Raw genomic sequence first — 16,664 nt, forward strand, 5'->3', positions numbered from 1 at the left:
CGCACTGGTCCTAAAAAGTTTGCTAGTTTGTTCAAGATTAAAGGCGTAGCCATCATTGAAGGAATGCATATCACCCGCAGCCTTTCATGCCGGAGCTTTAGACTAAGATCAAATTATAATGAGAAATGACGGCATTGTAGACATTTTTGGTCAAACTTGAAATTACCGTCATGTGGGATGAGATGTCATGTGTTCATGAGCTGTTTTGCTAACAGACAAACAGGAATCACTTTGAAGAGTTGACGCTAAAGTTGAAAGCAAATACCTTGCACAATGTGTAGCACTTGGAGCATGTGTTGTGAATGATTCTCAGCTGCTACCACACCAAATTTTAGCACGATATTTGTAAAACTGACTGAACTGTAGCCATTTTTGTGCTTTTTAAAGCGAGTTGCCACCACAACCAAGATAGGTTAGCTCCAAAAGTTAATCAGTTGTAGATGTACATTCAGTGAATATTTCCTGAAAGTTTCATCAAAAATCTGCCCTGTGGTTCATGATACACATATTTTGCAAATAGTTAATAGCAAATTTTTAATCAAAGTTCTTGTGCAATCTAATTCCAATATGTGTTGGGGTCAGTCTCTACTACTGCCATGCCGAATCTCAGGTCAGTATCTGTAAAATTGACTAATTTGTAGCTTTTTGTGTGTTTTTGAAGGTCAGTCGGCTGAGGCAGCCATCTTGAATCGGGTTGACTCCAAAAGTTAATCAGTTGTAGAGGCACATCCAATGATTCCTCTATAAAAGTTTCATTGAAAATGGTCCACTGTTCATGAAGTATTTTGGTATCAGACAGATAGACCGACACACATGCGCAAACATTGTCATTCTGCTTTACTTTTCAGCGGTGGGAGATGATAAAGGAACGTTGCATTCGGTGTATTCTGTGGACCAGAATCTCCTTACATTAGGGTCAATCAATGTGAAGTCATTCTCTCTGCAGCCCTCTGCTGTGAAGAAACATTCTCACAAAGAGGAAAAAAAAAACCCATTTCCTTTAAGAAAGATGCTGGTGTTTTTTTTCTTTTTTTCTCTTGTGACACCAGTGAACATTAGTGAACATTAGTCTTGGCTCTGCCTGACGCCCAGCACCTTTCAGCGAAACCACCCCGGTGCAGACAGTCGTGCTCCACTCTGTCACAACAAGTACAAACATGGAAGTACAGGCAACATGAAGGGACGCGGCACTAATAGTTGCAAAAAAGAAGAAGAAAAATGAACACTCAGGAAGTAGGAAGTGTGATCTGCAGTATCACCAGTTCGTGTGCGTGAGCGTGCGTGTGTGTCAGTGTGTGTGTCTGTGTGTGTGTGTGTGAGTGCGAATGTGTGTGTGGGAACTGCAGCACTGACCCTGCGCTGCTGGATAATGTCTCTGAAACTACCTCGCAACTGGGACTTCAGCACCTTCAAGGCTGAGACAGCTCGTATAGGTAAGGTGGTGATGGGGTCTGGGTCTCTGGGTGGCCGGGTGGATGTCGAGCTTCGTCACTGCACATTTTCACACACTTTACCGTGTAGACGCGAAGATGATGCTGTCATCTGCAAAGGGTGGAAACTGACAAACACATTTTCTATCAAACGAGAGAGGGGAAGTGTGCTCAACCTTTACTGTATTTCTAAATTCTTTTTTAATTTGCTGCCGATGATTTTATGGTGTGCTGTGTTGATTTGTGATTGTTTTAACATAGAAGAGTGAGTCTGCTTGTAGGTTTCCCCTGTGGGTTTTTGCGTGGTTGAGTGGGACACGCTGTTACTAACCAGAGTTGTTTTTAGACTGTTTATAAAATGTAAATCACTGTTGTGTAGCATAGTAATACATTGTTAATACTTTCCAACATAGCTTGATATGTAAAACTTCAATATAACTTGTGCGCTCGTGTATTTCCAAGTTACTGTACCGCTGGCTAGACTGACTAATACCATGTTTAGTTGTGTTTGTTCAGGGTGGACTCAGTGCTGCAACAAGCCCTGTTTCCTCTCACGGCATGGCGGTTGCAACACTCGCATCACAGCAGCTGAAAGACTTCTCTACAGCACCGTCCCGCAGCTCTCCACCTCATTTCTGCTTCAGCCCTAATCAGTTTCTGTAATCAGTCATACTGGATGTACAGCGCAGTGGAAGGAAGTAGCTGCCTGCAAGTGCCTTCATTTGATCTGCCTCTAACTTCCAGTGCTTCATTATCTGTCACTTTTATGAGAAATTTATTCATCGACCCTACTGAGTCTCACTGGGTTTGTTACCCTGAAGTCTTTTTTTTTATTCTGAACATCATGACAGGTGACTGATTTGTTGCCCTGGAAGTGTAGAGACGGAAGCTTTCAGCAGGAAACTGATGCAAGAGCTCAGTTTCTGCAAACCTTTGACTTCTGCGGCTGCCTTTGTGTAATTGTGCCTACGTACCTGTGTGCATGGGTGCAGAGCTGGGAGTTGTACATGCGGTGCGTGTAAGCACAGTCGAGATGCAAGAAGGGTCCTTCCGGACAAATCTAAAAGGTCAGGCACAGCAAATTTGTCAAAAAGCTGATGCAAGTCCTCCAGACCTTTTCTACGCCACTTCATGCACTGAGTTAAAGAATTTCACCATTTGGAAAGTGATTCTAATTTTTTTTTGTGTGTGTGTGCGTAAGAAGTAGAGAAAATGATACAAATTATGTCTGTTTGTCAAATAAAAAACCACAAGATGGAGAGTTTCAGTTGATAACTCATCCATGAGCTCTTATTGTTCTGCAGATCTGGTTGGATGTTTCCAAGGTTTCTGTAGCAAAATGTGATTTTGTTTAGATGAAGGGGTTAAGGTCATAGTTTGGAGTTCAAGAACTTCAGGCTATATTAAGAACACAGTTAGCTCCTCATTACGCTTGCCAGAGCGTGATCAGTTGTGACAGTGTAATAGCAGCGTTATAGGTTGTGAAAGAGCGTGATAGACTGAGATGGGTCATAAAAGAGCATAAAATGTCATAATAGACTGTGATAGGTCATGATAGAGGATAAAAGGTCATAATAGAGTGTGATAGATTGTGATAGACTGTGATAGGTCCCCATAGAGCACTAAAGGTCGTGATAGACTGTATTAAGTTGTGATAGGTTGTGATAGAATGTCATAGGTTGTGGAGGGTTTTGAGCATGCACAATGCTTTCATACCAAAGTCAAGGTGGTTTATCATCACAGTGACAGTGTATTGGAGTCCTACTTGGAGCTCGGGTGAGTCCAAGAGAGTGTGGGGTTGTTGTGGGGTCCACACACACTGGCATGGCTTGGACGTCAAGGATTTGAAACAGGACTGGCCACACTAGCCTCGTGCCTTTTGCCACAACCATTACTGTGACAAGATCATGAAAACAACCAAACACGCATTTGTTAGCTGCAACCTGACGCAGTCCAAGACAGCTGCGTCACAATAGCCCCCGGGGCATGATGCAATCCTGGGCATACATAGTAGTATGATCGTGGGAATGTGCTGCTAATGTATAAACAGTGAGAAGTGCACAGGAAAGCATCTTTGAGGTGTGAAAAACAGCAGGGAAATACCTTTCTCTTGAGTACTAAAAGCAGAGCAGGATCAAGATTTTCTTCAGGCTGGAGGAGGTTTTCTAAATGTCAAACATGTAAATCATGGAGAGTTTAATGGGGTCATCATCCAGTGTGAAAGAGGGTAAAGGAATCCAAATGAATGATTTTCCTTTACACATACTCATGTTCACCTCTTGGAAAGAGGTGAAATTGAAGCCAATATAACCCTTTTTTTTCATCCTTTGGAAAACTACATAAAGATTTTTGCTGTAAGAAGTGATCAGTTTTATTTATCACCTAAATATCTCCTGAGTAAATGAAAGAACCTGGTCATTCAAAGGACCAGAGCTGAAAAAGAACTACCTTAGGAAATTCTAAAAACTGATCTGTGGAATCACAGCTGCAGAATTAGACAGGAAACAGATTTTAAGTCATGGAAATGGCTGTCGCCCTGAAGGAAAAGCAAAGGCGCAAAGTTTAGTGCTGATACAATAGACCTACAGGGATCATCAGAGAAAATCAGATTTTCTGTGGCAGCTCTGACATTGGGACTTCTCTGGACCCAGTCCAAAAGAGGGTTTATAGTGTAAGTAGTTACATTTGCTCCTTCTGAAAATAACTGCTAATCCTAAGTAAATTGCATTGTTCATGTACAAGATAGTTGTCTAATCATGTTTCAAGTAAGTAAGGGAAGCACAGTGATTAAAGTTGATTCTGCTGCTTTTCTGGGTGGAGTTTCTATGGTCTTCTTATGCACACGTGGGTTTTTCTCCGGATACTCTGGTTTCCCCTCACATATCAAAACCATGTACGTTCTGTTCCTTGGTAATCCAAAATTGTCACTAAGCGTGAGTGTGAGTGGTTGTCTCTCATGTCCCTGTGGAAGGACTTGCGACCTGTCCAGGGTGCACCCTTCCTCTAGCCATATGACCACTGGGATTAGGCACCGGCTGCCTGCAACCTTGCACTAAAAAGTGAGTAAAGAAAATGGATGATTTCAAGTATCATTGTCAAGTTCCATGTGTCAGTCCAAATATGGTGACCAAAATCAAGATGGCAGCAAGCCTAAAACAGTAACTCGCAAACTGCAGCTGCTACTTTCACACTGACAGACAGTGAGATATAGGTGGCTGATATTGGCAGCAAATTCTTTGTTCAGCTTTAAGAGATGAGAATGTCATGAAATAAGATGGCAAGGTGTCGGGAGTCAAAACAAACACAAAGGGCACCAGGAATATGTTTATACAGGCCATTATGAGTATACTATAATTAAATAAATTCAATAATTTTCCTGTAAATTTAATAAAAATCTGTTTCATTAGTTTTTATGTGAACTTGCTAACAGACAGACAAACAGACAAACACTACTAGAAACACAACATCCTTGCTCGAGGTAATAATTAAAAAAAATTAACAAGTAACTAAAATGTCTTTATATAGTGCCTTTACAGTTTAAAAGAAAACCTCAAATGGCAAAAAGTTACAAAAGATAATCAAGGTAATCAAGGCAAAATAAAAAAACCAATGAGCTAAAGTACAATCAGATAAAATCAAATGCTATGCAGCTCTAGTCTAAAACATTAAGTATTCAGCTGTTTCTTACATCCATCTATTGAATTCACAAAGTCAGTGAAAAGAAAAGCCAAGTTTAGAGCTGTTTGTGTTTTCTCCTCATCCAGTTTGAGAACACTGTCAGACAACCAGGGTTTTGCACATTTTAAACACTTTTTCAGGACATAGAGACATTGTTAAGTATAAAAGTAATAAAAAGCTGAATATTATCATTATGTTAAAGATAAATTATAGCAGCACAACTTATCTAGCGAAAAGCAGCTGAAAGAAAAGAGTCTGATAATGAGCAGGACAGAAAGGAAATACTGAGAAAGGAAATGGTTTATCAGTGGTAAAAGCTTTGAGCTCCTGTCTTTAAATGTCAATTCATTCTGTTCAATTTTATGGTCATTCTTTAGGGTCACTCTTTTTAAAAGGCCATGTTTTATACTTCAGTGGGTGATTCAAGCCTTTTGAGCAAATGTCAAACAACATGTCTTTAGAAGTCAGTCTGTACAAAAGTGAATATCCTCTAGTGCAAAAAAAAATCTGTTTTTTTGGAAAGGGTGGTGGTATGCTTCTTGACGATGCTCTGGGGCTCAGTTTGAAGGAGCTACGTGTTTGTCAGCGGAGGGTGTGGTCTGAAAGCAGCTTCTGTGTGTGAGGTCGGGGTTCCTCATCAGCACTTGAACTTTCCACTGATTGTGGGACGGTGGTACTATCAGAATTATACCAAAGGCCTCCAAAGGCATGTAGGTGGAGACCTTCAAAGTGCAACGGACCTCCGGCCATGATGTGACAGTTTCCTGTTTATCCCTGAGTGACCCTTCTTCTTTTTCTTCTTCTCTTCTTTTCGTCTCCTCTGTCATCTTGTTTAAAAAGATACGGTGAATTTAGAAACAACTGAGAGAGCGAGCTTGGTCTGAGTCCAGTTATCTCTGCTGTCTCACCACCCTGGGTGTCTCTCAGGCTGTCTCCATCCACCCCTGCCTCCTCGTACCACGTACACCTCTGCCTCTTCTCTTTCATCAGCCCTTCAGACCTTCACATCACAGGGTCTATCATCACAGAGCTCCTTAGTTTCAGGCTGGGTGACATTTCTAAAAACTGAAAATAGTTTGAGCACTGTGTAATCTGACTTTTAACCTATTGTCAGACTCCTATCGTGTATGTTGAGCAATCGAAGCAGAATTCAAGCACCTTCCACAGGAAGTAGCTCAGCTAAGAGCAGCAGTTTCCTTTGAGCTTCGACAAAACATAAATAGGCGGTAGTCAGCTCTGACAGGCTGCTGTATTTTCACATTAAAAGAGGAAGTGCTCTACAGCGGTTCAATGCTTCTGATGTTTTGGTTTGGATTTTGCACCTTGAACTGTTAGACTGTTTGACACAAACAGGCTGAGAACACCTTGTTTGTGTTCGACAGCCCGATCCAAGAGTGTGTTTCCTGGAGACGGGGCCCCCGGACCAGGCTTGCAGCGCTCCTCCAGGTCCATGGAGAGGCCACTGAAGGCTGGCTGGCTGAAGAAACAGCAGAGGTCTTTGGTGAAGAACTGGCAGCAGCGCTACTTTGTGCTAAGAGGAAGCACTCTGACTTATCACAAGGATGACAAAGAGACCACAGTCCAGGTGAGCCACCGCACAGGATGACTACTTTATCATTCTACTTTTTAACGCATGCCGTTTGTCATAAAACAAAACCAGTAAAAGACGGTAATTGCAACATGACCTACATGTGAGGGGAAAACTGTCATTAAAAAATTGTTCACATCTTTTATATATTCACTCTGTCTTCAATGTGCAATGATTAAGAAGCATCATAATATAACTGGATTTTTCGTTGTGTCATAAAAGTGTTTATGCAAAATCTGTAGAGTAGTTTTAATAAGTGTGATTTATCATTTCAAATCTAGACCACAAATACTCTCTTAGCTGTGTGGCTAGCGCTGCACGCTTCCTGTACACAAACAACCCATGCATGAGAGCTCATTTTATCAGTCACGCAACTATATGAAGCCATAGTGTTTGTCGTCTATGTGAGGTGGAAAAAATGTGAGAAAACTACCATAACAGGTGGCGTTGAGATGACAAAAGAAGGGCCAGTACAGCTGGATTTCAGAAAACCCTCTGATTGGACCGTTTCTCTTCCATATCAAAGGCAGGAGCGGATCAGGAGCTCAGTTTCAATTGCACACAGTGTACCATCAAACATAACACCAACTAGATCATACTTATCATTACATTTATCAAAGACCAAATAACCAGTTCTAGAAACCATAGAATCTGTCTTCATGGACTGCTATTTAATCACAAATCACTTACAGAAAAAGCCACTTTCAGTGTTCCAAGACTTCTGATTTCAGAGATAGATAAGCTCAATAAAACCTACCCAAGCAGACAACAGGTCGCTTAATAGTGTGACAGACAAGGAGGTCAAAACATTGTTGTCTCAAAACAAGAAGAGTTCATTTAACAATGCACACAGTGCATTAATAGTTTTTTATTACTTTTAGAAGTTATTCGTTTGTGACTTTGTCATCTTCAGTTGAAGATAGCTGCAGCTGTGCACTATGGCCATGGCTATAAAGAAATATTTATAAATGTGTTAACCTGTTTAAAGTAAAGAGTTGCAAACTTGGAGCTTAATTACTGGATATGAATCAGCTTTTCACAGACACTAACGTGTTTTCACAGTCAACTTTCTTCTATTTCTTTGTTTGCTTTGCGGTACAAACACTTAATGCCTCTTATACTGAAATATTCTCAAAATGAAAGCAGTTTTTCTCACAAAGGTACAAAACGGGCATTTTTTTTTTTTTACATCTGAAGGACTAACGATATGAACACCTTCCCTCAGTTCAGACCTGTGGTTCATTAGAGTTTACCATTGTAAGTTAGAGGAACTCTGAAGTCTGCTGACAGAGCTGTCAGGTTTTAGCAAACAATAGAAATTACAATATTCAATATTTTGAATTTCTGAGCAGTATCAGAAGCTAATTGATGACAATATCCATTAATGTTCCCAAGCTCATAATTGCAAGAAAATTCATTTCGCTGTGTTTGTCTGTACGTATTTTGGTGGACGTTTTGCTGGCAGCTACTGGTTAATTCAGAGTGACAACATTTAACAATAATAAATGTTTGCAGCAGTGACTGATTTAAAAAAAAAACACTGGCTTTGACAGGAACAAATGGGAACCTGTTAACTGAAGTTAGAATAGATTGACAAATACGTGTTTCTTCCTAAAACCTTTTAATGCTCTTTATGCTTCCAGTTTTGGCTTCTGGTCACATCTTTTTCTAACGTTTGTTCAGTTTTCCCTTCTCTTCTAGTTTCCCTTCTAAAGACCATATAAAAAGCTGCATTTGACCATAGATGTGTGAGGAAGTGGACACTGTGTTGCATCATCTTTGTTCTAGTTTAGATTGTAAACAGTTACTATTTGTGGCACAAGTTGGGTTTTTTTTCTTTCTTTTTAGATGTTGACTCTGTGGTTGAGATATTATATTTATTTGTTTGTGTTTTTGCCCCGTAGGGAGTCATCCAGCTGCGCTTCAGTAATGTCAATGAACTCCCTCCAAGTTCAGATGACTCTGGAAAGCACCTCTTCGAGATCATTCCACGTAAGCATTTAAATAACCCCTTAAAAGGGAAGTCTATTTATTCCTTCACCATGTAGGCAATTTTGTAAATTACAGAGAAACAAGAACTGGAGCACCGTTTTCTGTTTTCAATCTATCTATGTTTTTGCACCATATTACTGGTCTGCTCAATAAACAAACTGATAGGAAGCAAAACGTTTTAAATAACATTAGGATTTTACATTTCTCCTAATTTGAAACAATGATGAACCGTTTTTAGGTTCGACGGGAGACAGGGAGCGATGTCCATATGTGTTCATGGCAAACTCCCAAAGTGAAATGGAGGATTGGGTCCGCACCCTGCGCAGAGTCATCGGAGTACCGACAAGTGGAGGTTGGTTTACTAACGTTTCACCATTATGAGAATGAATTATATGTATGACACTATGACACTGCAACTATCAATGCTGTCTCTAGAAATTAATTAAAGAGAATTGGGGAATTCAGAAGATGCCATGCCTTCCTTATCTTTGGAAGCAGATAAGATCAGTGATAATGCTATCAGATATGTTCTTTAAAAGTCCATCTGTGCCCAGCTCTGCCCAAAAGCAAAACAAGGAAAACTTAAAGCCTAGCATTCCTTGAAGTAATGCAAATCACCAGTTGCCTTTTTACGCCAGAGATTTAGAATAAGATCCTCTTATGTTGACACAACTGTAGTTGTTTCAGTAAAATCTTGAAAATAACATTATGTGTAATCACATATATTGCAAGATTTTGCACTCAAATTATGTGTTGGGACTGACTCTCAGCTACTACCTCATCAGGTTTTACCTCAATATTTGTAAACTTGACTGAGTTATAGATATTTTTGTGTTGTCCAAAGTTGATTAGTTGTGTCATCTTGAGTTGGATTGACTCAAAAATTAATCCGTTTTAGATGACCATCCGATAAATATTTTCTGAAAGTTTTAATAAAATTTGTTCAAGAGTTCATGAGATATTTTGATAACAGACAAACAGGATTGACTCCAAGAATAAATGCTAAAGTTTAAAGATCTTTCATGGTGGGTAGTGTTGGAGTATGTGCTGGGAATGATTCTTAGTTATATTAGCTCAATATCTGTAAAAATGACTGAGTTATAGTCGTTTTTTTGGTTAGTTGACTGTGGCAGCCATCTTAGACTGAGTTGACTTCACAATGTGATCAGTTGTAGATGTGCATTCAGTGATTACTTTTTGAGACTTTCATTAACATCCATCCAAGGCCTTATGAGATATTTTGGTAAGTTAAGTTTCACGACAACAAGATGAGGATGAGGATAAAGTGACACATGTAAAAAAAAAAAAAAAAATCCCCAAAAAAGAACAGCAACTCCACTGTTTGAGTTTCTAGGCCACAAAGTAATAGGGGAATAATATATATAATAAATTTCTAATGTAATGTAGACAGGGCCTAGGAATGCTTCATGATCCCCATTACAAGTGATCGGCCCTGATGGGTCGTGGAGGGGTTTGAGCATCCACAACTCAAGGTTGTGGTGGTTTATTATCTCTGTGGCAGCATATCAGGATCCTGACTGGAGTTTAGCGACAGCGGTGACAGAGTATCCATATCATCTTCAGTACCAAGTGCACCAGCATGGTTTAATCTTTGAGACCTTGAAGCAAGACTTGCCCCTCTGGCCTCAAACCTGGGCTACAACTTTGATTGTGGCAAGATTGTGGAAACAACTTCACAGACACAATACGAGTGCTGAAGCTTCATACTAATGTGTGTTCTTCTAGAGTGTAGCAGCATCCTGATGAGGAGGAAGAGAGTTATGCCGCGTATCCATGTTCCGATGGGTCATGTAGATCATGGAGAGTCTAACAGGGTCCTCATCAAGTGTCAAACAGGGCTTAGTGAGACTGAGGAGGATCAGTACCCATATGGATGGATAAAAAAGCAATAGACAAGCTTTATTGTTTACAGAATAAAGCATGTTTCAGAGAAATAAAATCTTAATTACCAGTTGTTTCACAGCTGTTACATTTAAAAGTCCTGTAAGTCAACTTTAAATGTAAAATAGGCACAAAATTAAAAACAATGTATTCATGAAAACACTGTGATATTATTAAGACCTAAAACAACAAACAGATCAAGTTAAGTTTTTAATTTGTAACTAACACCTGACAGTTAAATTTAGTTTAATTCAGTTTATTTACATAGTTCCAATTCACAACAAAATCCATCTCAGAGCACTCTTATGCAAAGAAGTTCATGAGGTATTTTGCTGACAGGCAATTAGACAAACACGCACATACAGAAACTGGTAATTACATGATCGGTTGTTTTTCATTGTGGTGGGAGATAGGAAAAATTATATTCAGATTGTACAAAAAAGACAAGAGTGCACTTTGGAGCAAGCTGGGTGGCACAATAGTGACATCTTGGTGAACCAATATATTCCTGACACTGTACGAGGTAAAACGACAACATTGGTCATTTAAATGTGAATAATGTGTTTCCAATGGTCTCATAGCTGCTCAAAGTCATGTTGTTCCTCTCTGGCAGTGTTCGGAAAGAGTCTCATGGACACCGTAACGTACGAACAACGCTTTGGACCTCACATGGTGCCGATCCTGGTGCAGAAGTGCGTGGAGTTCATCACAGAGCACGGGCTGAATGAGGAGGGCATCTTCCGCCTCCCTGGTCAGGAAAACGCTGTGAAGCAGTTCAGAGACGCCTTTGACGCAGGGGAGAGGCCCTCCTTCCCCAGGTGACACCCTCGTGATTCTCCCTACAGTTTGTAAAGTTGCACATGGGCTGCCTGTTTTAAAACAGGATTTCAGTACTTGTTTCAACTATGTGATTAGATTGTGACGCCGCTTGCAAATGAGGGAGTGTGATTCTATTTACAGAAATTCAAAAGAAAACACTGTGTGTAAAGCGGTTGTGCCCACAAATCGTTTTTATGCCCTAGGAGGAACCTGCATGGAAATGTATGAGGCTAATAAAGGCTACTGCCTTTAAAGGAGACATCAGAAACTACTTCTCTTCTGAGGGAGAGCGTGGAGACAGACTGAGTAATAGACTTCTGTCTGCTCAGAGCTGAGGGTGATACCACATCCTGTTCTGGCAGACACTCAAGAGGGTATCTTTATTACTCAACATCACAAGCTCCTGTGACAGAGCACTGCTGGTGCACATTTTAGCCTTCGTTTTCTGTAATCTTATGGGTGTCAACGCAAACACAAGAGCAGTGCAAGAGAACTAACAAGAGATGTGTTTTCTCTTTGAATGAAAGTCATACTAGGCAAATTATCACTTTCTGTGAAAATGTGGTGTGAAATCTTTGCTCAAATGTGTTGAAGAGAGCTGAAACTGAGCTGTCCAAGTTTAAACAAACAAACAAACAAAACGCAGAACAAGAGTTAATATGAGGAGAGCACAAGATAAACAGGGCAGAATAGTGAAAAACTAAAATGAGAAAAAGAGTTGCTAAAATTAGTAAACTGGTAGCTAGAAGTTAAAGCCAACAGAACAGTAGCTAAAAGCTATAATGAGCTAAATGTAGCTTAAAGCTAGAAACAGCATAACCCTAGCTATAAGCTAAACTTATCAAAGCTGTAGATAAAAGCTTAACATAGCAAAACATTAGCTAAAAGCTAAAGGACGCATAAGAAAACAAAAATATAGCAAGCGTGCTGAGGCATGTTTCAAAAGGAGCAATATTTTGACCAATCTTTTGGGAAAATGTCCGTAAATTAAGTTAAATGGTTTGGAAATGATTAAAGTTACAAAAGCCAAAAGTCATAGCAGCCATCTCCTGAATGAGCTGAATATTGTGATATATGAATGGCTAAAATTTGCATGTATGAAGAAGCAGAAAGAAATAACCAGGAATATAATAATGTGAATGGTGACTCTGCATTTAAACTATTTGACTTGTATATTTATTACAAAACTATGTCCAGATACATGCTTTTGTGAAAGTCTGGTTAAAAACATACCACAGTCTTAAAACCATGGGAAAAAATAAGTTGTGGAAAGCATTTGAAGCCACAAATAAATAAAGATGCAAGTTGTTTAAACAATCCTAACAATATCAGACAGAAAGTAATCAGTCAAGCTCCATGTATGTGACAGAGAGCAGAATCCAGTTTTGTTCCAACACACTGACAGCTGATTCACCGGGTAATGAATGTGTTCACAGTGACACAGATGTCCACACGGTGGCGTCGCTGCTCAAACTGTACCTGCGGGAGCTGCCTGAGCCTGTGGTGCCGTGGTCTCAGTACCAGGACTTCCTGGACTGCACTAACCTGATGGACTCCAGCAGCTCTGAGGTTTGCTCGGATTGCACATCTGAGTGCATAAAGCCAAAGTGCATGAACTATCTGTACATGTCAGAACTGCCTTTTAGGCGTTTTACATCTACACGCCGTATTATAATGCATAACTATCATACACGCCCTCTGACCTCCTGTTCTTGTGTCTGCACAGGGCTGGGAAAAGTTGGAGAAACAAATAGCTCTTCTCCCCAGAGTTAACTATAACCTTCTCAGTTATGTCTGCCGGTGAGTAAAGCCTGACTCACAAGTTCACCCTGGAGAGAGATGCTCAACCACTCTTCTCCCACATCCCCCGAAGTACCCTGGGTTCAAAAGCTGTAATGAGATCAGATTAAAGGTCTGACTCTCTGTGCACCTGCTAATCTCTCTTTTTGTTGTCAGCTTTCTGTTTGAGGTGCAGAGTCACTCCAAGGTGAACAAGATGAATGTGGAGAACCTGGCGACCGTGATGGGAATCAACCTGCTCAAACCGCAGATAGAGGATCCGATCACGGTGATGAAGGGTGAGAACATATTAAACTTACCTGTGATGTGTTCCTAGATACAAAATTACTAACAAACAAGTTTCAAATCAGTGTTTTCCTTTTTTTTGTTGTTTTATTAATGGAACAGTACAAATTCTGCAATAAGAAAAAGCAGCAAAACCCATAAAAACTAATTTTCTGTGAACCTAACTGTACAGTTTAAAAAAAGGTAATAAAATCTACTAGTAGGCTGACTTTAGTGACTTTTTAAAATCCTTACAAAAGGGGGAAGAAGTTCAAAAAAGACAAGGGGTTTTGATGATAATCTTTTCACATTTGTGTTTGTTTTTCTTCACAGCGACGCCTCAGATCCAGAAGCTGATGACAGTGATGATCAGACAGCATGAGACGCTGTTTCCTCTCGCCAAAGACGTGCTTCCCCCCTCGCCTTCAAACAAGACTGAAGGCCAGAAGAACACTCCTCGAAGCTTCGTGGGCTGGGAGTCTGCAGAGGTATACACCGACAGCCGCAGATGGAACCTTTTTCGGATGCTGGACGCAACAAAATGGCCGATAAAGATCTTGTAGAAAGTACAAGCTGAACGCATTTGTGACATACTTAAGAAGAAGTTGGTAAAAAGTCAAACTAAAGTGTTTTTAAAAGACATCTATTTATTCTACCACCATTCAAATGTGGAACTAGAGCACATTTAGAGCTTGAGTTATGACACAGCTGCTCAAAAATAAACAAGAATGAGAAAGTTTGTTTCAAAAATGTCTTAAAAGATAAGAAAAATGAAAAATTTATACCAAAACACAGCAATATGAACTAATGACTTCTTGGAAGTTAGACTTTGATGAGAAGCAACACAGTAGGTGGCAATGATGGTTTTTGTGAAAATGATCGGGACGAATCTGATGAACAGAGAATGTGGGAGTGTACGCAAGAGGAGGTCTGAAAGGCGCCAAGTTTTTAGTGCTTTTTAAAGAAGATGACTACGTGACTATTATAATCAGAAAATCTGAACAAATTAAGATCATTAGATGAAAGCTGTGACACAGAAATAGTATTTTGAGCCTGCTAGAGAGCAGAGCAGAATGATTCAGAATAACAACTGATTCCCAGATAGGTAAACAATAAAACTACCTAAATGACCCATTTGTTCACTGTTTGCTGTATAAACTCTTTGTGTTTCACTCAGATGTGGGGTGCATCTCTGTCTGAGTCTCCAGAAGAGGAGGAGAAAGACATTGAAAGTCCAGGTCCACTAAGAAGTGAGTCCAAGCCCCAGGCACTTCAGCAGGAGCCTCTGTCCGGCGGCGGAGACGACTCGTTTGAAAGTCCCCGCAAACGCACACAGACCCTTCCCACCTTCAACTGCCCCCTCACTGGCATGGCAGCCAAGGCAGAAGCCCTCAACAGGTGGAGCCGCATCCAGGAGAACACGGAGGAGAAGAGTGGGACTTTTTCAGAGGATATTTTCAAAATCCTGGACCTGCGGACTTCAGGTTCATTTTTTGGGGCATCTCAGACGAGCAGCAAGGACAAGGAGGATAGACTTACAGCTCGAAGGGGGAGTGACAACATGAGCTCCTCTACGGTTGCCACCCAAAAAGCAGAAAGTGACTCCCAGCCCGTGCGGGTACTCACTCATCAAAGGAGTGCGGACACCCTGATGATGAGCAGCTCGGCGCAGCAGGTCAACAGCAGGCCAGAACCGAAGGAAGACCAGCAGCAGCCCCTCAGCACGTGAGTTCAGCTCAGTGGTCATGACGAGAACAAGAGCAGAGCGTCTTAACTCGTGAAACACAAGTACAAAAAAAAAGAAAACAGTTCTTTATTTTATCTGATTTTCTTACTGTTCCTCTGACCTGTTTTTCTGTCACCGCCTCTTGCAGTTTGCAGCAGCAGAACAAGGAGCTGAAGGCCACTGTGGCAGAGCTGCAGGAGGCCCTGGAGGCAGAGCGCCGCCGTGTGGCCGCTCTGGAGATCTGCTTAAAGAATGCAGAGCGCAGTCAACATGAGACCCAGAAACGCAATGAGGAGCTGCAAAGAGACATTCAGAAGTTTTTAGTCAGAGAGCAATAAGTAAACTTCAACCTAATCATCCTTTTCTGACTTTCTAGTATTGAAAGACCAACGGAGCTAATGTAACAGGAGCTGCTTGACCTGTGGCCATCTTCCAACCCCAGATTGCACTTATTTAATCTGTTTGGTCCCAAAGAGAGATTATTGGCTCATTTCTTTGTGACTGTGAGAAAAGCCTGTTAAGGAGAGGTCTACATGGGCTTTAATGTCACCATCGTACAGTTAAAGAGTGTTTCTCCTTACAGACTTGCATTATCTGTTACACACAGCATGCAGACAAGGAAGAGCCACACCTGGAATAATTAAATTATTTACATAGATACGCATGGCCAGACAAACTGAACTGTCTGAAACTAATGGTTGGTGTACGCATTTGATGTGTCATACACGTCATCTTTAGATATCTAATTTCAGTCATAAAATAATAAACCTTGATAATCTGAAGTGTTTCTTTATGTGAAAAATATTATTATACCATCCTTCATCTGTGCCGAGACATACCACGGCACGTTTGAGGTTGTTAGGTTTGTTTGTTTGTCTTGTTTTGTTTTTCTCACAAATTAGGTACAAATAAAATTGATAATAAAGTATAAGAAAGGCTGAGCTATTAGAAGAAGCTTGAAAATTTTTGAAGAAATTTTATGGGCGCACCACGTGTAACCGCACACTCCCTGGTAACGCTCTTAAATAGACAGGCAGACAAAAGCAAAGAGCAAAACATAAACCTCACACAGTCATTATGCAAAACCTTTAAAGTGTATTGAAAACCATCTGTGAACCCTAAAGGGCAGAAGTATCCGGTCATCCCACATGCCAGTTTTTGTGTCTACTGTGTTTTATGTAGGAAATACGATACTTTAAATTGAGCCTTCATTTCCAGTTCTGACAAGCAAATTATGAGCTCAGGGACAATGGAAGTCAATGAGAGTTCGGGTGTGGACTTTGCACTCTGTGGGGAGTTGAGAGGAAACCCTAAGTCAGGGGTGGGCAATCCTGGTCCTCAAGGGCTACTATCCTGCATGTTTTACTTGTTTCCCTGCTCCAACACACCTCATTCAGTGGTTAAATTACCTCTTCATGTTCTGCAGAAGTCTGTTAATCAACTATTGATTCAAATCAGGTGTCAG

At 40.6% G+C, this 16,664-nt stretch overlaps 1 protein-coding gene across 2 annotated transcripts; it reads left to right on the plus strand.

The window, feature by feature from the left end:
* Nucleotides 1–1,369: 1,369 nt before the first annotated feature.
* On the plus strand, nt 1,370–15,981 carry arhgap25 (Rho GTPase activating protein 25). 2 transcript variants are annotated; one of them, XM_017414556.3, is made up of 11 exons: nt 1,370–1,433; nt 6,491–6,693; nt 8,601–8,688; nt 8,927–9,040; nt 11,204–11,408; nt 12,846–12,978; nt 13,136–13,209; nt 13,366–13,487; nt 13,807–13,961; nt 14,651–15,198; nt 15,348–15,981. In XM_017414556.3, exons 1-11 carry the CDS (start codon nt 1,370–1,372, stop codon nt 15,535–15,537), a joined length of 1,896 nt encoding a protein of 631 aa, XP_017270045.1. In that variant the 3' UTR covers nt 15,538–15,981. The 2 variants fall into 2 exon arrangements, with proteins under 2 accessions (XP_017270045.1, XP_024861356.1); XM_025005588.2 differs by lacking the exon at nt 1,370–1,433 and adding an exon at nt 1,552–4,489.
* The last annotated feature ends 683 nt before the right edge of the window (nt 15,982–16,664 follow it).

The sequence above is a fragment of the Kryptolebias marmoratus genome, linkage group LG1, assembly GCF_001649575.2.
Source record: "Kryptolebias marmoratus isolate JLee-2015 linkage group LG1, ASM164957v2, whole genome shotgun sequence".
NCBI lineage: Eukaryota > Metazoa > Chordata > Actinopteri > Cyprinodontiformes > Rivulidae > Kryptolebias > Kryptolebias marmoratus.